At 43.9% G+C, this 23718-nt stretch overlaps 1 protein-coding gene across 1 annotated transcript in view; it reads left to right on the forward strand.

The window, feature by feature from the left end:
* The window catches only part of LOC120064909 (spectrin beta chain, non-erythrocytic 1-like), a 71442-nt gene that overhangs the window by 39364 nt on the left and 8360 nt on the right, over positions 1–23718 (forward strand). The window contains exons 12-30 of the mRNA XM_039015500.1: positions 127–280; positions 583–1453; positions 4965–5102; positions 7676–8432; positions 9280–9482; positions 10132–10222; positions 10618–10764; positions 12946–13209; positions 13492–13716; positions 14239–14328; positions 16010–16288; positions 16405–16535; positions 16891–17095; positions 17472–17846; positions 19924–20168; positions 20317–20455; positions 21050–21134; positions 22674–22870; positions 23410–23510. Coding sequence (XP_038871428.1) covers positions 127–280; positions 583–1453; positions 4965–5102; positions 7676–8432; positions 9280–9482; positions 10132–10222; positions 10618–10764; positions 12946–13209; positions 13492–13716; positions 14239–14328; positions 16010–16288; positions 16405–16535; positions 16891–17095; positions 17472–17846; positions 19924–20168; positions 20317–20455; positions 21050–21134; positions 22674–22870; positions 23410–23510 — 4697 coding nt within the window. The remainder of the gene's footprint in view (positions 1–126; positions 281–582; positions 1454–4964; positions 5103–7675; positions 8433–9279; positions 9483–10131; positions 10223–10617; positions 10765–12945; positions 13210–13491; positions 13717–14238; positions 14329–16009; positions 16289–16404; positions 16536–16890; positions 17096–17471; positions 17847–19923; positions 20169–20316; positions 20456–21049; positions 21135–22673; positions 22871–23409; positions 23511–23718) is intronic.

Consider the following 23718-nt stretch of genomic DNA (forward strand, 5'->3'; position numbering starts at 1 on the left):
ATTGCGTTTCAAAGTGCACAAAAAGTAAACGATTCATATTGGTAACTGATGAACTTAGACTTAGAAGGTGCCTGTATGTTGCTCCCACACATGCCTGTATGTCATGCCTCTATGTCTGCCACACAGATGATGCTGCTGTCCCAGGACTATGGGAAGCATCTGCTCGGAGTGGAGGATCTCCTGCAGAAACATGCCCTGGTAGAGGCCGACATCGGCATCCAGGCTGACCGTGTCAAAGCTGTCAACAACAATGCTCAGAAATTCGCCATCGACGGCGACGGTGAGGATGTCCTAAACATTCAGACTGCTATTATTCAAATTGTGAATCATATTTTTTTTCTGCTTGTGTTTGTATTTTTAACTAATGATGATAATGCATGTCATCATACAATTTTACAGTTCAGTTGAATAGCATAGCGTTTTGCAAGATACTTCAAGATCTATACAAGCAAACTGAAAAATAAACATGAAAGGAATCATAGTCATTGGAATGAAATCATAACATGTGAGTCAATACAGTGCAATGTACATCTGTGGGTGCTGCTAGATGCTAACTGGGCCTCTGTTCTGTCTCCTCTACAGTTTACAAGCCCTGTGACCCTCAGGTAATACGCGACCGCATGGCCCACATGGAGTTCTGCTACCAGGAGCTGACCCAGCTGGCTGCCGAGCGCCGGGCCCGCCTGGAGGAGTCCCGCCGTCTCTGGAAGTTCTTCTGGGAGATGGCCGAGGAGGAGGGCTGGATCCGTGAGAAGGAGCAGATCCTGTCGTCAGACGAGAGCGGCAAGGACCTGACGGGCGCAGTGCGCCTGCTAAGCCAGCACCGCACCCTGGAGGACGAGATGAACGGCCGTGCCAGTCACCTGCAGCACACCATCGCCGAGGGCCAGGCAATGGCCGACGGTGGCCACTTCGGCGCCGCCAAGATCCGCGACCGCATCGCCGACCTGCGGGCGCAGTGGGCAGCGTTGGAGGAGCTAGCGGCCATAAGGAAGGCCCATCTGGAGGAAGCGTGTGCCCTGCACCAGTTCCAGGCGGACGCAGACGATGCCGATGCCTGGACCCTGGACGCCCTGCGCATCGTGTCCAGCGGCGAGGTGGGCCATGACGAGTTCTCCACACAGGCCCTGGTGCGCAAGCACAAGGCCGCCGCCGCCGAGGTGGCCAGCTATCGGCCGGTGATCGATGCGCTCCATGAGCAGGCGGCCGCCTTGCCTGAGGAGCAGGCTCAGTCGGAAGAGGTCAAGGGCCGCCTGGCAGGCATAGAGGAGCGCTACAAGGAGGTGGCCGAGCTGACCCGGCTGAGAAAGCAGGCGCTGCAGGACGCCCTGGCCCTCTACAAGATGTTCAGCGAGGCGGACGCCTGCGAGGTGTGGATCGATGAGAAGGATCAGTGGCTCAACAGCATGGAGATCCCAGAGAAGCTAGAAGACCTAGAGGTCATTCAGCACAGGTGAGAGAACCCATACATATAGAAATGCATGCTGAAGCCATAGTCTACCCCTAGACCCTACTCCTTTAGGCCTGATTTAGCTTGGTGTGCCACTCAAGTATCTGAAAGTATTTGACATACAGTTCCAGTCAAAAGTTTGGACACACCTACTCATTCCAGGGTTTTTCTTTATTTTTACTATTTTCTACATTGTAGAATAATAGCGAAGACGAAACTATGAAATGACATATATGCAAGCAGTTTTTGGAACAACGTTGTCGATTTTCCAAACACTGTACAGAAGACACGGAACTCTGGCCATTTGCAAAACATTAAAGGGCCCAATTCCGACCCGAGTTAAGCGTGCTTAAATGGAACGTAACTCCTTTTTTATGCACTTTTCTCTCAATGCGAATTCTGACCTTGAACTTAAGAATGAGAAAAGCGTGCTATTCACCTGCTATTTGTTTTGGCGAATAAATGAAAGTGTGGCGGAGGTGGGTCTTCAGATACGCCGTATTCTGACTTTGACTTAATTTCCTAATCATTCCACCACCTTTACGTGTGAGGAAACAATGAATAAGGTCGAGCGAACCTACCAGTTTCAAGTGGAAAAAGCATCTACTTAATTTTTTAACAACACCATTCTCCATGCACTGTAATGACAACTTGATAAGAGCTATTGATAACTGTCACGGATCCCTCCGGAACTTTCATCACGCACACCTGTCCCCTATTCCCACTGATTAGTACTTGTATAAGTGTGCCCTTTGGTTTCCGTTGTCTGTCGATTATTGTTACAATGTCCATTGGTGTGTGTGAGTACCTGTGCCGTTTGTTTTGGCTTTCATGCCATTGTGGATTACGGGTCTCGTCCCGTGTGATAATCATTGTGCGTTTGTGTTATTTAGTCGAGGTTCTCCTCACTCTTTTGTTTGGGTTTCAACCCTGTGTTTTGTGTACGTGTTTGTTTGGTCTTCGTTCCCCATGCCTTTACACGGCACGCTGTAATTTGGGGCGTAATAAAAAGCCTTATTAAGCATTCCTGCGCCTTTCTCCCGAATCATTTATACCAGCGTGACAATAACAGCTAAGTGAATGAGTAATCCATTTGTTTTAGGTAATTGTAAATATAAATGACACTTGCTTTAGATCTATTTTGACTTATAATCGCTGGAGACAAATGTGAACCAGTCATATGGAAGCAAACTGAACCATATCCACATATCAACTTTCCCACAGTAAAGTTCATGAAATGCTGTGCAATTACACAGGATTTGAATTGTACAGCCTTTTAACTTGCAGGGATGGGCACTTTCGAATGTCTTAATTGCAGGCTACCCCAACTTTCTCTGTTTCATATTTCTATCATGTTAAATATTAGCCACTATCAATATCGAATGTCAGTAGGCCTAATAACAACACATGTTCAACTGCCAATTTACTCTTAGTTCCCTTCAGTTGGTATAGCCTACATTATCATTCCATTTAATGACATTGTTAAGTTTACCTTCATTTGGTTTGCTTCCTCTGTAAACGCTGTCTCGGCCATGTGGTTGTTGCTGAGGATCATTAGTAACAGTTGATAATATAAAAAAAAGACATGTAGGCTAATTAAATCATTACGGAGTGGAACGCAGACCAAGCCGTAAGGCAACAGACGAGGGTATAGCCTACACTATTCTCCTTATTATAATTATATGTACACTAATCTTCCAACATTACCATGGGTTAAAGAACTGAATGTGGCAATTTTCAGAATGAATCAAACCACCGTTTTCTTTCTTTCTTGTGTAAAGTGTCTCCAAACTAGTTTTTTATGATTCATAAATACTTCCTTAACACTAAATAATCTACAAAATCAGAGTAGTTTTTAATCTACAAATTGGTGCTGAAACGGAGACAAATATCCATATATTTAGATGGCTTTCTTTCATTGATCCCTAATATTTTGAAACCCGTTCTCGCGATTTACAAAACTCTTTCCATGACAGACTGACCAGGTGAATCCAGGTGAAAGCTTTGATCCCTTATTGATGTCACTTGTTAAATCCACTTCAGTCAATGTAGATGAAGGGGAGGAGACAGGTTAAAGATGGATTTTTAAGCCTTGAGACGATTGAGACGTGTATTGTGTACAGTATATGTGCCATTCAGAGGGTGAATGGGCAAGACAAAAGATTTAAGTGGCTTTGAACGTGGTACGGTAGTAGGTGACAGACACACCGGTTTGAGTATGTCATGAACTTCAATGCTGCTAGGTTTTTCACGCTCAACAGTTTCCCATGTGTATCAAGAATGGTCTACCACTGAAAGGATGTCCAGCCAACTTGACACAACTGTGGGAAACATTGGAGTCAACATGGGCCAGCATTCCCGTGGAACGCGTTCAACACCTTGTAGAGTTGAATTGAGGCTGTTCTAAGGGAAAAAGGGGGTGCAACGCAATATTAGGAAGGTGTTCCTAATGTTTTGTACATTCAATGTATTCTATTGAGTCTGTCAACAAAATTGAAAATCAAAAGGTACACCGTATTTAAAGGGATTGCTTAAGATAAATGTACTGAAAACCCTATTGAATGAAAACGGGAAAGTGGGTGGGTTTTCAGCGGTTGAATTCAATTTATTAAGCGCACGCAAGGGAACCACGCCTGCAAAGCCTTGGAATACAAACTATTAAAGTTTATGGAAAATGACTCTACTTTTATGCATATTTCACCAAACAATTTCACATTGTGTGCAGGATTCGTTCATCTATATCATCATAATCCAATCCCATGTATTCTATACGTAGGCTGGTAGACTTTCCATCACCAAGCAGAAAAACAATCCCAAACAGAAAAAAGGAAAGGTGAATATAGTGGAGGATATGTGCTGATATGAATGGATAGGCTTCAATTTACACCAAAGGTCACTCTGTAATGGAAGATTACAATCAGGGCCGGATTACTGAATGGGCATGCAGGGCACATGCCCTCTGCTATATTTTACGTGAATTTACACTGATAGAGCCATTTACAATTTTGTGCACTAGTATTTACTGATTGCTGGAAACAGTGAACACATTTTCACAATTTTCACTTTACTGTGAATTTTGTAGTCAACTCCCACTGGGAGGAGTTATTTGTTAGGTGCCTTTCTAGAAACTGAAGTTTACCTTACATAGAAAATTATGAAATAGGTATTTTAAACAGATAGAACAAGACAGATAATAAAAAGAGTACAGAGGTACAAGGAGATAAGTGCAGGAAGTACTTAGGAGGTTAAACACCAAACAGGGGAATACGTCTGAGGTGCATTCATCAGGGTACAACATTGTGGAACGTTCAGATAAAAATGCGATTTGTAGAATAAACATGCCTCTGACATGTAGTATAAGAAATCATGTCAGCTCTATTCATGACAGTTCTATCTGAAACGTTCCACAACATTTGCCTGAACGTGGCCCAGACATCAATGTGCGTAAGGGAAAATGGTTTGTTTTGGAGTTGAACTTGATTGGTCATGACATGGCATGCTCTCTCTTTCCCAGGTTCGAGAGCCTGGAGCCTGAGATGAACAACCAGGCGTCACGCGTCGCTGTCGTGAACCAGATCGCCAGGCAGCTGATGCATAACGGACACCCCAGTGAGAAGGACATCAAAGCCCAGCAAGATAAGCTCAATAACAGGCAAGTTGAGCCATTCACAGTCAGACGTCACACTATCTCCTATCATACAGATGCCTTAGCTTAATTTGCTCATCCTGTTGTTGCAGGAAATGCAAACTTGTAGTGTATTAGAGGTTTAACAAGGCTTCAAGGGGGCCTCCCGAGTGGCGCAGCGGTCTAGGACACTACATCGCAGTGCTGAGGTGTCACTACAGCCTTAGGTTTGATCTCAGGCTGTGTCACAAGCGGCCGTGAATGGGAGCCCCGTGGGGCCCAGCTTCGTCCGGGTTAGGGGAGGGTTTGGTCGGGGGGATTTACTTGGCTCATCGTGCTCTAGCGACTCGTTTTGGCTGGTCGGGTGACTGCAAGCTAACCTCGGTCGTCAGTTGGACAGTGTTTCCTCTGACACATTGGCGGCTGGCTTCCGGGTTAAGCGAGCAGCGTGTCAAGAAGCAGTGCGGCTTGGCAGGTCGTGTTTCGGAGGACGCATGGCTCTCGACCTTCACCTCTTCCGAGTCTGTTGGGGAGTTGCAGTGATGAGACAAAATTGTAACTACCAATTGGATATCACAACAAAGGGGATCAAATTTTTTATAATAATAATAAAAAAACAAGACTTCTAAAGTTTGTAACTTCCACTTAAAATATTCAGACTTGATTTACCCTAATTCCTGTTGCTGTAGGATTATTTTTCTGCAGTAGCAAACTGTCTCAAATTAAGATCCTATATCTGTAGCTGATATGTCTCTAAGTGGTGCGCGGATCAGCTGTTTGTTCACCCTCACCCGGCCGCAATTGCTAATAACCCATCCGCAACCGCCCGACTATATGTGATAAAGTGAAAATCTGAATCCCACACCTGATGTGTTAGATATGTTTCTACTTATCATTTCCAACATTTTGGTAGGCTATTCGTTTGTCAACTTGTCTATAATTAGATACATGCAGCTTCTCTTCTGTCATTATATGTTGCCCTAGAAGACTAAATAAACCCTTGCTCAGCAGAATGTCATAAATCAATAGAATGAATGCTTCAATGTATTTGACATCAGTGAAGCTTTCTGAGTGATCTCTGCTTCTTTCACAGTGCAAAGACGTTTAGGGACCGGGGAGAAAATACAATAACTATTAAGAAGAATGAAAAGATTTTCTGTGCAAAATGTTCAAATGACATCAGTTTGACCGGTTGCAAGGAAATAGAAATCTGTGAAAACAACCTAAAAACTTTCTGATAACATTTCAATTTGGCTTGGATGCATATTTTATGTGCTTGAAATACTATCAACTTTTATGATGCTGATAAAGATAGGACCTCTACAGATGGTATTTAACTGTGCATTCACATTCTCTCAAGATGCTAAAATAATATTTTTCCACTATCGTTCCCAAGTAAACAATTTGCCTACATTTGGTGTATAATTTGACCTCAAGAAATGCTTAATTCTGCAGGAGTTATTAAGGCTATGTGAGAGGTTATAGACCTACATGTTCCATTTAACCCATCTGAACAGTAGGCAACAGTTCCCTTGACATGCCATAGGCCTATTTGAGGTCTCCATCTTGTGTCTGTCAAATTTGTATAACGCCTCACAATCATCACACATAACACTGCTATCATCCTCTTTTGCCAGAAAATGTATGTTTGGAAAGATTTGGTGGGGTGGTAAAAGAGGACGATAGCAGTGTTATGTGTGATGATTGTGAGGTGGCTTTTCTCCTATTGAATTAAACTCTGACATTGGCCTTTTTGCCTCCGTGGATCGACGTTAACTTTTTACTGCCCGTTCCCAAAAGCATTTGGCGATTGGCGTGCGTACAGTTAGACCCTCAGCTTAGGCTTACACACTAATGCCAGATAGCCTAAAATAATGAAAGAAACACCTCAATATAGCCTATAGATATAAATTGCACAAGAATTATGCATTTATTATACTCTTTATTCCCCACCCATCTGCCCTTCATCCACACAATGACCCTTTCATGACCCTAAATCTGCCCGCCCTGTGGATATAACCACGGGGACTGCGAGTTATGAGTCAAGCCGTGCATCACTAATGTCCCTGGTATTCACAACATTTACGGTTGAAGATAGCACTTTCAGGTTCTGATTTAATGCCTTTCCATATGATTGCCAACTACCTGATGCCAAATGAAGAAGCCAAAAGATGATTGTTTGGGGTTTTAGCCTGGGTTTCTGTACAGCACTTTGAGACATCAGCTGATGTAAGAAGGGCTATATAAATACATTTTATTTGATTAGGCTATTATAATGTAGTTAATGTAGTTTAACTATGTCTGACCTTTTACTTTGCTCATGGTGAGTTTCAAATACCTATTGACTTAAAATTGTGATATTGTGTGTTGGATATCACTATCCTTTGAATTGAAAAATGAGCTGGGCATTTATTGTTGGTTATCATCAAATTAATTGGCCAATGGTTCAGTCAATTTGAGCCTTGGTCTGGCAACAACCGGGTTATGGTGGGATTGATTCCCGCATGGGCCACATGTATTGAAATATGTATCACTGTCTGTCAACTGGGTAAAAGTGTCTGCTCAATGATCATATTTTTATTTATTAATTTGTTCACCAGATGGAGCCAGTTCCGGGATCTGACAGACCAGAAGAAGGAGTCTCTAGTCTCGGCGCTGGGTGTGCAGAACTACCACCTGGACTGCAACGAAACCAAGTCGTGGATCCGCGAGAAGACAAAGGTCATCGAGTCTACCCAGGAGCTGGGCAACGACCTGACGGGTGTCATGGCGCTGCAGCGTAAACTCACTGGCATGGAGCGTGACCTGGCTGCCATCGAGGACAAGCTGGGCGACCTGCGTGGCGAGGCCGAGCGGCTGGCCGGCGAGCACCCGGACCAGGCCAATGCCATCACGGGCCGCTTGGCTGAGATCACCGCCGTGTGGGAGGAGATGAAGGCCACACTGTGTAACCGCGAAGAGTCCCTTGGCGAGGCCAGCAAGCTGCAGCAGTTCCTGCGCGAACTGGATGACTTCCAGTCGTGGCTGTCGCGCACACAGACAGCCATCGCCTCGGAGGAGACGCCCAACACGCTGGCTGAGGCAGAGAAGCTGCTAGCACAGCACGACGGCATCAAAAACGAGATCTGCAACTACGAGGAGGACTACCAGAAGATGCGAGACATGGGCGAGATGGTGACCCAGGGCCAGACCGATGCCCAGTACATGTTCCTGAGGCAGCGGCTACAGGCACTGGACACAGGCTGGAACGAGCTGCACAAGATGTGGGAGAACCGGCAGAACCTGCTGTCACAGTCCCACGCCTACCAGCTGTTTCTCAGGGACACCAAACAGGCCGAGGTCTCCCTCAACAACCAGGTACGCCGATTGGTCGATACCCCTTAAACCATGGTACTTGATTGGTCGGTTCAATTTCGAATTGGTCCATCGAGGAAGTGAGTTGAAATTCTATTCCAAGAGTGGAAAAATCTTAGCCTAGGAATCCAAAGTGAATGGTTCCGTTTCACTATTATTTAATTACACTGATTCCGTCTCATAAAAAATTTGATTTTCGGTAACAGTTTATTTTAAAGTCCTCTTTGTCGCTGCTATTACCTAATTTTACTAGGCAGGGATGTGGTAACGATGTGTCATTTTTCGTGCCCACCTAGAATCCACTCCCTCTACCGGGGGCATGCTGCTTTGCAAATCAAATGCACATATTAAAGTACATTTCAAAAAGTGTCATATCAAATCAAATGTTATTAGTCATATGTGCCGAATACAACAGGTGTAGGTACCTTACAGTGAAATGCTTACTTACGAGCCCATAACCAACAATGCAGTTAAAAAAAAATATGGGTAAGAATAAGAACTAAAAGTAACCAGTAATTAAAGAGTAGCAGTAAAATAACAATAGCGAGACTATATACAGGGGGGGTACCAGTACAGAGTCAATTAAGTGACTATGCATAGATGATAACAACAGAGATTAGCAGTGGTGTAAAAGAGGGGGGCAATGCAAATAGTCAGTCCAATGTGATTTAGATTGAATTCCAACAGGGTGGGGTTCTATATTCTGTTTCAATTCAGTCAATTCAAGAATTTCAGTTTACTCCCTGACTGATTTGAAATGGAATTGACCCCAACCTGGATATCCAGTCTCAGTCACGGGATTTTCTAATAATCCCACTGACTCTCTTTTTTTGAATAACCCTACTCTTAGGAGTACATGCTGGCCCATACAGAGATGCCCACTACGTTTGAGGGGGCCGAAGGAGCCATCAAGAAGCAGGAGGACTTCATGACCACCATGGACGCCAACGAAGAGAAGATAAACGGCGTGGTGGAGGCTGGCAGGCGGCTGGCGAGCGACGGCAACATCAACGCCGACCGCATCCAGGAGAGAGCGACGTCTATTGACGACAGGTTAGAAGCCTCTTCTACTATGTAGTAACAAATGACATTGCTGGACAGGTCGTCTTTTTTACAGTTACTCTGCTGCGCAGATTAGATCTCACAACACCTGTTGGAGTATTTAATGCCCCGGGAACCACATTAATATGATAAAGCAATCTCCTGGAAATGGCATAAATAGTTAGTTGCACAACTGAATGCATTCAACCAAAATGTGTTTTCCGCATTCAACCCAACCACTCTGAATCAGAGAGGTGCAGGGGGCTGCCTTAATCGACGTCATCAGCGCCCGTGTTAACTGTCTTGCTCAAGGGCAGAGCAGCAGACTTTTCCACCTTGGGGATTCGAGCCAGCAACTTTTCAGTTACTGGCCCAACACTCTTAACTACTAGGCTACCTGCACAGCTTGACTGTGAAAAAGACTACCCAGAGTACCACCAATGGTTAGATGTGTACCACCCACTTATTAGGTTTACAACTACCACAAATGCCAGTACAACACTTGATATGTATCTTTGCTTTTACTTGGTAATGCGTATTGTGATGTAAAAAAGTCTGTAGAAAAATCTGGTACACACAACTGGCAACTTGTTTGTGGTAGTCACAATTAACAAGGGATCTATTATCCATGATCAATTCTGTTTTCCCAACGTTTGCACAGGCATAAGAAGAACCGCGAGGCTGCTGTGGAGCTACTGATGAGGCTGAAGGATAACCGGGACCTTCAGAAGTTCCTACAGGATTGCCAGGAGGTCTGCTGCCCAACATGTCTTTCCCGCACCCAGATTAAGCCTACTCCTGGACTAAAAAATACTTTCAATAGAGATTCTCCATCGAATGTGCTTTTTAGTCCAGGAATATGCTCAACCTGGATGTGGGAAATCTTCCCTAAGAGTCTAACATTGGTATCAGTCCCAATACTATGAAAATAGGAATACTTACATGTACTGATTTACATTTAATACATTGTGTGGCAATGTATGCATAGTGACAGACTGCTTTCACAGTCTAAGGCAGTCAAATACAATAACCTACCTACCTACCTGTGTGTGTGTGTGTGTGTGTGTGTGTGTGTGTGTGTGTGTGTGTGTGTGTGTGTGTGTGTGTGTGTGTGTGTGTGTGTGTGTGTGTGTGTCTTTGTATGCAGCTGTCTCTGTGGATCAACGAGAAGATGCTCACGGCCCAGGACATGTCGTACGACGAGGCCAGGAACCTCCACAGCAAATGGCTCAAGCATCAGGCCTTCATGGCCGAGTTGCAGTCCAACAAGGAGTGGCTGGACAAGATTGAGAAGGTTAGCAAACCAAAATAAGATTCACTCTGTCTTGATGATTTTGCAATTGGTATTAGATGAATGAACCCAAGTTAATAAGCGCTTCCGATTAATTGAAATGAACATGATCAGTTATCTAGACTCTTAAGTATTCTTAAGTGAATGTTGTCATTAAAATTACATTATTTTAAGACAATGAAATACATATTTCATATGGTTTTCTTTTGAGGGCCTAGTTTAACTATTATCAAGTGGCCTGAAGCTCATCATTTAAAGGCCACATCAGGCCTACAAGCCACATTTATACTGGCTTGCAAAGTGATGTGTAACTGCTATTGAAATCCAGCCAGAATGGGGATATTCAACATTTAAAATGTTTATTCACCCACAACCTGCGTTCAGAATGACTTCCAGGGTTGGGAAGACTGAAGTATGAGACAACCTTAAACATCTAGACTGAAACAACAATTTCAGTAACGGGTACAAGAAGTCCAATTAACAGATTTGAATAGTTCAGAAAAATGTATGTTATTTATATTTGAATAGCATACGATTAATTAATCAATCAATGTACATGCAAAAACATTTATATTGAAACAAACAATTAAAAAAATCTTCCTGCAATAGAGCATGCTGGGAAATATGATAATGATAAGCGTGTTTTTTTCAACTCTGGTTATTAACACCAACAGTGGGTTTATTTTACACCACTGAGTGTTAATTTAACTCTTTACAGTGTCAACACAAAAAATGTTACACTAAAAAATCAACACTAGTAACACTGGCCAATTTGCTGTGTGCTATGAAAGGGACACATCTGCAGGCTTCCTTACATTTCAAGAACCTTTTAGAATTTTAAAGAACCGTAGATGCCACATCAAGAACCCCACACTTAAGGTTTTTTACCGGGCAAGAATTCTCCAAGGAACCTTAAAAGCTAAGGAAGAACCATTTTAAGAATCTTTATTTTGTTCAGTGCAGGCAAAGCACATAACAGTAAACTGTCTCAATTTCCTTTAGCATTACTTTATGAAAAATATTCTACTTCTTATAATCAATACTCCGCCCCGTTCACGAAAATGGATCGCTCCTACTGTCACGTGGCCGTGGATTGCTATATAAAGCAGGCAGACAGGCATCAAGGCATTCACTTACTGTCCGATTGAATGTTAGAATGGGAAACATTTGTGACCTTAGCGACTTTGCGTGTGATATGATCGTCGGTGCCAGGCGTGCCAAATCCAGTATCTCAGAAACGGACACCCTCCTGGGCTTTTCACGCACGACAGTGTCTAGTGTTTACAGAGAATGGTGCCACAAACAAAACACATCCAGTCTGCTCGTTATTGAGAGAGGTCGAAGGAGAACGTCAAGAATCGTGCAAGCTAACAGGTGGGGCACAAACAGACAAATTACGGCGCAGTACAACAGTGGTGTGCAGAATGGCATCTCGGAACGCAGAACTCATCAAGCCTTGTCACGGATGGGCTATTGCAGCTGATGACCACACCGGGTTCCACTCCTATCAGCTAAAAACAAGAAGCGGCTCCAATGGGCATGCGATGACCTCCACTGGAAAATTGAGGAGTGGAAAAACATTGGCTGGAACATGCGCAGATCCCATACCTCAACCCAATAGAGCATCTTTGGGATGGGATGGAACGGGCTGTTCACAGCATGAATGTACCACCGTCCATTCTGCAGCAACTGTGTGATGTCAACGTGGACCAACATCCCTGTGGAACATTTCCGACACCTTATAGAATGCCCTGAAGGATTCAGGCTGTTCTGGAGGCAAAGGGGGTCCGACCCGGTTCTAGATGGGTGTACCTAATAAACTGTCTATTTAGTGTATGTACCCACTATAACTCCCCAACTGCTTATGACTAACTTATACTCACTAACTGCCCTATTATACCCACTCCAAAACTCATGGGGTTACCCACCATAACTAACCGACTGTACTTGCCCACCCCACTACCATAAAATGTGTTTCAACAACCGCAGCAAGACAAAGTTTATCCAGACCTTTTCTACTTTCTACCTAATTTTATACTGTATGTATTTTATGCATACATTTTCTCTCTGTATATTTTGTTATTGTAAGGCATAGCAGCACCATTCCACCAGCTCAAATTCGTGGTGCATGTAAATGTACTTTGCGAATAAAGGTGATTCTGATTCTGATTCTTTCCACTCCAGGATGGGATGCAGCTGGTGTTGGAGAAGCCTGAGACAGAGTCGGTGGTCAAGGAGAAGCTCTCAGCCCTCCAGAAGATGTGGGAAGAGTTGGAGTCCACCACCCAGACCAAGGCCCAGTGCCTGTTTGACGCCAACAAGGCCGAGCTGTTTACACAGAGCTGTGCCGACCTGGACAAGTGGCTGGGTGGCCTGGAGGGCCAGATTCAATCGGACGATTACGGCAAAGACCTGACCAGCGTCAACATCCTGCTCAAGAAGCAGCAGGTACTGTACACGGTGGAGCATGCGTCATTGTAACCAAAATTGATAAATAATGTTGGCATTAATGAAATGATAATGAAAATAATAATATGAAGAATAATTTAAATAAGTTGGCTTCAATTGGTTTTAAACAATAAAATAATTATGGCATCAATTGTTCTGATCTGAAAATGTTGGATAAGAAACCATGGATGTTGACTTAGTGGCCTGGGCCCCGCCCGGAACATCATCTAGGGTCAACGCTGTGTTCAAAATGTTCTCCTCCCTCTCCCTGGTGGCCCATAGATATTGGAAAACCAGGTGGAGGTCCGTCAGAGGGAGGTGGTGGAGCTGCAGAGCCAGGCGCTGGTCCTCAGCCAGGAAGGGAAGGACACGGGGGAGGTGGATGGCCAGAGACAAATGGTGGAGCACAAGTTCCAAGAGCTGCTGGACCCGCTGAGGAAGAGAAAGAACTTCCTGGTGGCCTCCCGCGAGATCCACCAGTTCAACCGCGATGTGGAGGACGAGATTGTGAGTTGATAGTTGATTGAGCTGCCTCCTGGGGGCGTACTGTGTGTTTGTGTGTGTGTGTGTGTGTGTGTGTGTGTGTTTTTGGTTTTCCGATAGTAAAACAAGGAAAATTCGGACAAGTGGGGACATTTCAGTTTTCAGGGGAAATGGAAAGAGAACCTGTGATGCGACTTTGCAACGTTAACAAGGCGACACTCCATCTTACCTCCTCCTCCACATTTACTGGATTGGTTGAACAGTACAGAAGGGAACCTCCCCCGATAGTTTCTTTATTCTCGTCAAGACCAGTATGTTGGGGATCTAGTTTCAGGCATTTATTTTAGGCCTGCTACGTTAGGTTAGGGTTAGGTTAGGGGTTAGGGAAGATAGGATTTTGAATAGAAATTGTTTGGTCCCCACAAGAATAGTAAAACAAACGTGTGTTTGTGTGTGCACATGTGTGTACATGTTCTATTGAGGCTTTATTTGTTCTGGTATTTTCATTCAATGCACTTAATAATCTATTTGGCTTGTCCATTTTAGCTTTGGGTCGAAGAGAGGATGCCAATTGCAACCTCCACGGATCATGGTCACAACCTGCAGACCGTTCAACTGCTTATCAAGAAAAATCAGGTATGTGTGTTTTTCTCATGTACTGTCACTTTACAAGGAAGTCACACTTAGGCCCAAATTAAGCATCATTCTATTTTTGTGAATACGTTTATGCGCCAATTTATAAGAAAAATTTGTATTGTTAGTGTCAGGGTTTAGGGCTGTGGCGTTCATGAAATTTTGTCAGTCAGTGATTGTCAAGCAAATAACTGCCGGTATTACTGGTAATTGACCGTTAGTTAGCATAAAGACGTTTAGCATATCCTGGCTTCCAGGCATAGCCTACAAGCCACTGATGCAGACCTTTAGAACATATACATTTTAAAAAGTCTCTTGAATCCATTAAATATAGCCTGATAACATGATATAAAGAAAATGTAGTCTATTTCAGAAGAACAGAATAACATGCTCTCTCAGTTGTCCTTATGTTAGGCCCTGATATGGCAATGCCAAATGGCTGTGGGCTACACTTGTTAATTTAGCAGACAAGATTAGGACTCCCTGGCATTATTTTTTATTATTTTATAATAGAATGATATTTTCTCCAAACGATTTACAAGGAAAGGTGCACATGCGGATATTCTGTGCGGAGCAGTTAACAAAGAAACCGCTCGTCCTATATGCTTCATGTAGAGTTATTTATGCAACTTTAGTTGTGTTACAAACTTTGGGCTATATGTGTTGATGTTTAATGCATTCTAAGGCTGCATGATTGGACTCTAATGATGATTTGAAAAAAGTTGCAAGCTGCACCCACATCATCAGTCTCTCATTCATAATTTGACAAGCGCTTGATAATATTCTCACCAGGCCTCGAATTTCCTGGCGGCATCCCCCTTGTGTGGCCATAATGCCCCCTAAAATATCAATGCTGTTTGCGGCCAAAGACCCTTGGGCTGAATATAATAGACTAATTATAATTCCCTTCTCCCGGCTGCTGTGCGCCGAAGCACCTCTCACTCACATGGCTCTCTCAGATGTAGCCAATGCCGTCACGTGATCGGGTCCTTCTCACAGGCATTTCAGCTAAGAAGTAGGCTACAAGTGAATGAAGACAGACACATCGGGGACACAACTGCGGACTTCCCTCGTATCAAATTTCGAGGCGCATATTGAAAATGTCCACATTTAGCCTACTTTTCATCAGCCAACAAGATGAGTAGGCCTAACGAACAGCAAAAGCACCAGCCTATGTCAATCTACTATCCCCCATAGTACAAAAGTTAACCTATTCTATTGGTCAACTTGTCCTTCTGTGAAATAAATAAAGATTCCAAACATACTCATCTGTGGGATGCGATAGATCCCAAACTAATACAAACACTCGCATCAACAAAACTTTTAAAAGCAATGAGGCTGATCGTTTAGGTGATACGTTAGTGCCGGTATAAATCTGTTATCCTAAGTCATTTAAACAAATATATTGAATGGTATCATACATAGCAAGGAGCATCACTCTCTTATTGAGTTTTAATTGAGATATAGGCTATGACAGATTGGTGTCCTCTCCAAGGTGTGTACACTACAGAAATAGGGCTCCTGACCATTTAGGCAAGGCTTACTTACTTACTACTTACTTAATTAAGTATATCTAAAGTATTGTACTCTTGGCTTTGTGTATCTAGTATTTTAATGTATTGCTGACATTAGTTTTATTGCACATTTCCATGGAAATAAATTTAGTATTGTATCCCCTTCTAAGACCTTGCAGAAGGAGATCCAGGGACACCAGCCCCGCTTCGATGACATTTTCGAGCGGAGCGAGAGCCTGCTGATGGAGGACAGCCTTGCCGTGGAGGCCATCCGCCAGCGCCTGGCCGACTTGCAACAGCTGTGGGGCCTGATGATTGAGGAGACGGAGAAGCGTCACGCCCGTCTGGAGGAGGCCCACAATGCACAGAAGTACTACTTTGATGCCGCTGAGGCTGAGGCCTGGATGAGCGAGCAGGAGTTGTACATGATGTCTGAGGAGAAGGCCAAGGTACTAGGGTGTTATCGACAGTGTTTCGGTGTGTGTGTGTGTGTGTGTCCTGTACTGATATTTCTTCTAACATAGAATTCACAAAAGCGCTAAAAACAAGTGTCTTTCCCTCTTAGGATGAGCAGAGCTCCGTAGCCATGCTGAAGAAGCACCAGATTGTGGAGCAGTCGGTGGAGGACTACGCTGAGACAGTCCATCAGCTCTCCAAGACCAGCAGAGGCCTGACAGCTGCAGGACATCCAGAGAGGTCAGTGAGAGAGCCTAGAGTGAAGCCATTGAAATAGAACGTCACTTAATATTGCCGCCCGTCAAGGAACGTTGACCTGAATATGAATGTCCCATCTAGAAAAAGTATTTTGCATGAGTGGAGCATTCAGTAGACCAGAGTGTGGTGTGTATGTATATTTTTGTTTCAGCTTAACCCTAACAGCCCTGATTTCACTAACGAAAGCCTTGATTGCAGACCATGACTAGTGTATTAGTTTGATCATGGGTGTTAGTGTTGGAACAAGAAAGTTTTTTAGCAAAGAAACAAAAAAAGATTACTCTTGTAAACCCCATCCACTGGTCATTGAACTCCTGATTTCTGTTTGTGTGGGCAGTGAGAGGATAGGCATGCGTCAGTCTCAGGTGGACAAGCTCTATGCCGGCATGAAGGACCTGTCTGAGGAGAGGCGGGGCAAACTGGACGAGCGGTTCCGCCTGTTCCAGCTCAACCGCGAGGTTGACGACTTGGAGCAGTGGATTGCCGAGCGGGAGGTGGTGGCCGGATCTCATGAGCTGGGACAGGACTACGAGCATGTCACCGTAAGCAATGTCACCTGACTTCAAACCCTACTGGTGCTGTCAGGGAGGAAAAACATAGTCGCATTCCAGACCATCTGCAAAGCAGCCACACTCCACAAATGTACCAATAACTGAATGCCACATCATCTAAATTGCAGTTGGGCATCATATCTCAATATCATATTGATATAGTTGACATGTTTAACACTTTTCCAGGTGTTGTGTGCTTTGGTGTGTGACTGCTTTACAAACGGTTTGTAACGTGGCCGTAGACTGATTTCAGTACTGCCCATTTGATACCACCATTACCTTTTAGTAGGTAAGACAGGGCAGTACAATATGTATTTGTGTTAAAGGTCCTCATTCTCCTCCTCTCCATCCATCTATCAATCCACAGATGCTCCAGGAGCGCTTCCGAGAGTTTGCGCGCGACACAGGCAACATCGGCCAGGAGCGTGTGGATGCCGTCAACCGCCTGGCCGATGAGCTGATTAATGCGGGCCACACAGATGCCGCCACGGTGGCCGAGTGGAAGGACGGACTCAACGAGGCCTGGGCTGACCTGCTGGAACTTATCGACACGCGCACACAGATCCTGGCCGCCTCCTACGAGCTGCACAAGTTCTACCATGACGCCAAGGAGATCCTGGGCCGCATCCTGGACAAACACAAGAAGCTTCCAGAGGAGGTGGGACGTGATCAGAACACAGTGGAGACACTGCAGAGGATGCACACCACCTTCGAGCATGACATCCAGGCCCTGGGAACACAGGTAGATACATAGCTAATATCTCCCTGTAGCTCACTGCACCAGATCACCGCCCTGCTGAATACTCCAAAAATGAAATCTCATGTTATTATTAGTGGTGGGCACCAATATCGATAATGCAATATGATATTGATATTGATAACTTACACTATTATGTAAAAGAGGACACATGACTGTTCTTGCAGACACAACACCCTCTCACAGGCTCTCAACCTAGCATACAGTGCGTTTGGAAAGTATTCAGACTTTTTCCACATTCTGTTACGTTACAGCCTTATTCTAAAATGGATTCAATTGTTTTGTTTTTGCCTCATCAATATACTCACAATACCCCATAATGACAAAGCAAAAACAGGTTTTTAGAAAATGGAAATATGACCCTCTACTCAGTACTTTGTTGAAGCAGCGACTTTGGCAGCGATTACAGCCTCGAGTCTTCTTGGGTATGACGCTACAAGCATGGCACACCTGTATTTAGGGAGTTTCTCCCATTCTTCTCAGCAGATCCTATCAAGCTCTGTCAGGTTGCATGGGGAGCGTCGTTGCACAGCTATTTTCAGGTCTCTCCAGAGATGTTTAGAGAAGTCCGGGCTCTGGCTGGGCCACTCAAGGACATTCAGAGACGTGTCCCGAAGCCACTCCTGCATTGTCTTGGCTGTGTGCTTAGGCTCGTTGTCCTGTTGGAAGGTGAACCTGCGCCCCAGTCTGTGGTCCTGAGCGCTCTGGAGCAAGTTTTCGTCAAGGATTTCTGTACTTTGCTCTGTTCATCGTTCCCTTGATCCTGAATAGTCTACCAGTCCTTGCCACTGAAAAACATCCCCACAGCATGATGCTGCCACCACCATGCTTCACCGTAGGGATGGTGCCAAGTTTCCTCCAGAAGTGATGCTTGGCATTCAGGCCAAAGAGTTCAATCTTGGTTTCATCAGAGTCTTTAGGTGTCTTTTGGCAAACTCCAAGCGGGCTGTCATGTGCCTTTTACTGTGGAGTTGCTTCCGTCTGGCCACTCTACCATAAAGGCTTGGTTGGTGGAGTGCTGCAGAGATGGTTGTCCTTCTGGAAGGTTCTCCCATCTGCACAGAGGAACTCTAGAGCTCTGTCAGAGTGACAATCGGGTTCTTGGTCACCTCCCTGACCAAGTCTTTTCTCCCTCTTATTGCTCAGTTTGGCCGGGCGGCCAGCTCAAGGAAGAGTCTTGGTGGTTCTAAACTTCTTCCATTTAAGAATGGTGGAGGCTACTGTGTCCTTGGGGACCTTCAATGCTACAGACATTTTTTGGTACCCTTCCCCAGATCTGTGCCTCAACACAATCCTGTCTCGGAGCTCTACGGCCAATTATTTTACAGACAAATCTCATGGCTTGGTTGTTGCTCTGACATGCACTGTCAACTGTGGGACCTTATATAGACAGTTGTGCGCCTTTCCAGATCATGTTCAATCAATTGAATTTACCACAGGTGGACTCCAATCAAGTTGATCAATGGAAACAGGGTGCAGCTGAGCTCAATTTTGAGTCTCATAGCAAAGGGTCTGAATACTTATATAGATAGAGTATTTCAGTTTTTAGTTTTTAATAAGTTTGCAAAAATATAAAAAAATCTTTTTTCTTCGTCATTATGGGGTATTGTGTGTCGACTGATGAGGAAAATGTTTTATTGAATAAATGTTAGAATAAGGCTGTAACGTAACTAAATGTGGAAAAAGTCAAGGGGTCTGAATACTTTCCGAATGCGCTGTAATTAACTGCCTGCTGGTGGGTCACCAACTGGCTTCCCATTGTATTCGAACTGGCCCCCAGATGGCAAGCCCAATAGGCAATCAGCAAGCAGTTGTCTGAGCTTCACAAAGCAATGGAAATGAATAGAATATGAAACAATCACACAGTTGCAATGTTATTCATAATCCTGTCTCTGAATTTTTTACCACTATAAATATAGATTTTCCATATCAGTTCACATTACTAGTAATTATTAACCTGTTAATTACACATAGCCTGTAATTTCATGTAAATACCAGGCAGTGGAAGGTAGCGTAATTATAGAATAAAATGCATTAAAGCGACTTATGCTCGGACCTTCAGGTGAGGCAGCTGCAGGAGGATGCCGTCCGCCTCCAGTCGGCCTACGCCGGCGACAAGGCAGACGACATCCAGCGGAGGGAGAGCGAGGTGCTGGAGGCCTGGAATACCCTGCTGGAGGCCTGCGATGGCCGCAGGGTCCACCTCCTGGACACGGGCGACAAATTCCGCTTCTTCAGCATGGTGCGCGACCTCATGCTGTGGATGGAGGACGTCATCCGTCTCATCGAAGCCCAGGAGAATCCAAAGTAAAATACTCTTGTACTTAGTTAGGTTGGGGTCAGTTCCATTTCAATTCAGTAAACTGAAATTCCTATTCCAATCTTAGGTTGGTATACTAATATCCTGATGTGTGTGTGTGTGTGCGTGCGTGCATGTTTTCCTTTCTCTGCACAGGGACGTGTCCTCGGTGGAGTTGTTGATGAACAACCACCAGGGTATCAAGGCTGAGATCGACGCCCGCAATGACAGCTTCACCGCCTGCATTGAGTTGGGCAAGTCTCTGCTAGCCAGAAAGCACTATGCATCAGAGGAGGTAAGTTCCATAGCCAAACCAATGCTATGCTACTGCAGGTCAGCCCATGAGCCATTTGCGGACCACTGCTCTTTCTCAATTGAAATATGTCCTCGTCTCCTTTCTTTCTTTGCACTGGTCTGAATGAACTGACCAGGTGAAAGCCACCCTAATGATGAGCTTTCATCATTTTGTTTTGCCAGCACTTAAATGGTCCATTTGGGGAAATTATTTTGACAGCCCTATGTTACTGGGTCATTCCACCAATTTGGTGCCTTTTGAGATGTGAAAATAATCTTTTGATTTCACCTGGAGAAATGTTGGGGTGAAGTGGGTTAAACTCTTCCTATAAGTCACAGAGGGTGCACAGATGGATGTCAAAATTCTGAATCTTCTTTATTCATATAAAAATCTTACTTATTAAAGGGCACTTCAGGCTTTTATAATTCAATATTGGTGCATAATTTCTCCTTAAAATATTAAAGGCACTCATTTTGTGGAATGACCATACTGCATTGTAGCCACTTCAGGTTTTAGTGTATTGCATTGTTTGTACAGTATGTGATGATACCCAATGCTAAAATATAAGTATTTGCTGCTATGTCCTATGTTTAGATCAAAGATAAATTACTACAGCTGATGGACAAGAGGAAAGACATGATTGACAAGTGGGAGGACCGAAGGGAGTGGTTAAGACTGAGTAAGGGTTTTTGTTCATACTTTCACACATGCTATAGGATGGAATCTTGTCACTAGTTGGGCATATCCAGTCCCACTGGGCACAAACTTGTTCAATCAACGTTGTTTCAAAGTAATTTGTCAATGTATTGTGACACGCAATTAATTATATGTATTAACCCTAGATGACTGACAGGGCACTGTTTTGAAGCCACCGATCAGCCATCTTGGTACGCTTCTTTTTTTTGAAAGCTATAGAAATCCATTTTTGTATGTGCCTTTTGGCAAACTCAAAGCTGGCTGTCATGTGCCTTTTACTGAGGAGTGGCTTCCATCTGGTCACTCTACCATAAAGGCCTGATTGGTGGAGTGCTGCAGAGATGGTTGCCCTTCTGTAAGGTTCTCCCATCTCAACAGAGGAACTCTGGAGCTCTGTCAGACTGACCATCGGGTTCTTGGTCACCTCCCTGACCAAGGCCCTTCTCCCCTGATTGCTCAGTTTGGCCAGGCAGCCAGTTCTAGGAAGAGTCTTGGTGGTTCCAAATTTCTTCCATTTAAGAATGATTGAGGCCACTGTGTTCTTGGGGACCTTCAGTGCTGCACAATGTATTTGGCACCCTTCCCCAGATCTGTGCCTCGACAGAATCCTGTCTCGGAGCTCTAAGGACAATTCTTTCAACTTCATGGCTTTTTAATCTGACATGCACTGTCAACTGTGGGACCATATATAGACAGGTGTGTGTCTTTCCAAATCATGTCCAATCAAATTAATTTACCACAGGTGGACTCCAATCAAGTTGTAGAAACATTTCAAGGGTGATCTATGGAAACAGGATGCACCTGAGCTCAATTTCAAGTCTCATAGCAAAGGGTCTGAATACTTATGTAAATAAGGTTTCTGTTTTTTATTTTTAATACATTTGCAAAAATTCTAAAAACCTATTTTCGCTTTGTCATTATGGGGTATTGTGTGTAGATTGATGAGGGAAAAAAGTTATTTTATACATTTTAGAATAAGGCTGTAACATAACAAAATGTGGAAAAAGTCATGGGGTCTGAATACTTTCCGAATGCACTATATATGTTTAGCAAATTCGTAACATATTGTGCGTTTTGCAAAATTGTAACATACTGTAATAATTGCAATTCATAACATATTGTGTGTTTTCCAAATTTGGAATATATTGTACGAATTTCAATTTGGAACATATCATACAAAATAGTAATTTGTAACATGTTATACGAAATCGATGATGGACATCAACAAATTAATGTATACCATATCATACTAAATGGAGTGTCTCGGATTTACGTACAGAATAATATGAAATGCTCTGAGACCACATTCGCTCTGCTGATAACTAATGCATGTGGGCTAAAGTGGACAGTGAGTGTTTCTGTTTGGAGAGGGGGGATATTAGTCATGAATGCTCAGGTTACCCGTTCCCACATGCCAGAGGCCATAAGTTAGCTACAACATTGGAATGAAACAATTGCAGTTGGGCCTTCTCTCTTCCAGTTTTCCCTGCTGACTTTCTTCTCTTTGCTCTGCATGGTCTAGTTTTGGAAGTTCACCAGTTTGGGAGGGATGCAGGGGTGGCAGAGGCGTGGCTGCTGGGACAGGAACCATACCTGTTCGGCCGGGAGTTGGGGCAGAGCGTGGACGAGGTGGAGAAACTGATCAAGAGGCACGAGGCATTCGAGAAGTCGGCCGCCACTTGGGAGGAGCGCTTCTCAGCACTGGAGAGGTTGACTACGGTGAGTGTTTTGGCGGGTTGCAATGTTTCTGTCACATGTGTCACGAATCTTTAGGTTAAACGATTCTTACTGAGAGACATTAGTCTTACTCATAGACAGTTACATTTTCAGTCCTATTCCAGTGAGTATTTGTAATGTTCATAAGATTTCAATAAGAAAGCTGTTCACTAAACAATGTTATCTTGTGCTCGTCAATTATTTAAGTTCACGTACTAACATTGACACCTAGTGCTAACTGCATGTTAACTGCATGTCAGTACAGTATTTACCCAGCATTTAATGAAAAATTATGTAGTAATAATCTGGTGCGTTCAAAGAATTCAACATAATTGGTAATAATTGGTACAAAGTTTTGCATGTTCCCATGAATCCCAAACAAACTATAATGTAATCATTAGTTAATTAAATTAGCTGCCATTTTTCACGTCTTTAAGTCCCAGGTAAATAGCAAACGTTAGAATTGAAGCATTGCCAGATTAATTTACTCAGATTAAGGTGGTGAAATGAAACTGAGGTTCCGTTGTGTCTTGTTCTTCCAGTTGGAGTTATTGGAAGTGAGAAGACAGCAAGAGGAAGAAGAAAGAATGCGAAAACCCCCTTCGCCAGAGCCTTTACCGGAGCAGGACTCACCACTGCAGAGGTAAGTGTAGCAGTTAGGGCTGTTGTGGTGACCATATTCCCGCCACACCGGCGGTCATGATTGCAGTCAAATTCCACGTGAACGTTTAGTCACGGTAATTAGGCTTCTCCAAGCTCCGATGCTGCTTATGGTCATTAGTAGCCTACGAAACTTGCTAACTGCCTGTTTCTCAGCACTCTATTGTCCATATAATCACTCTGACATCAAT

This window comes from Salvelinus namaycush, chromosome 2 (genome assembly GCF_016432855.1).
Source record: "Salvelinus namaycush isolate Seneca chromosome 2, SaNama_1.0, whole genome shotgun sequence".
NCBI lineage: Eukaryota > Metazoa > Chordata > Actinopteri > Salmoniformes > Salmonidae > Salvelinus > Salvelinus namaycush.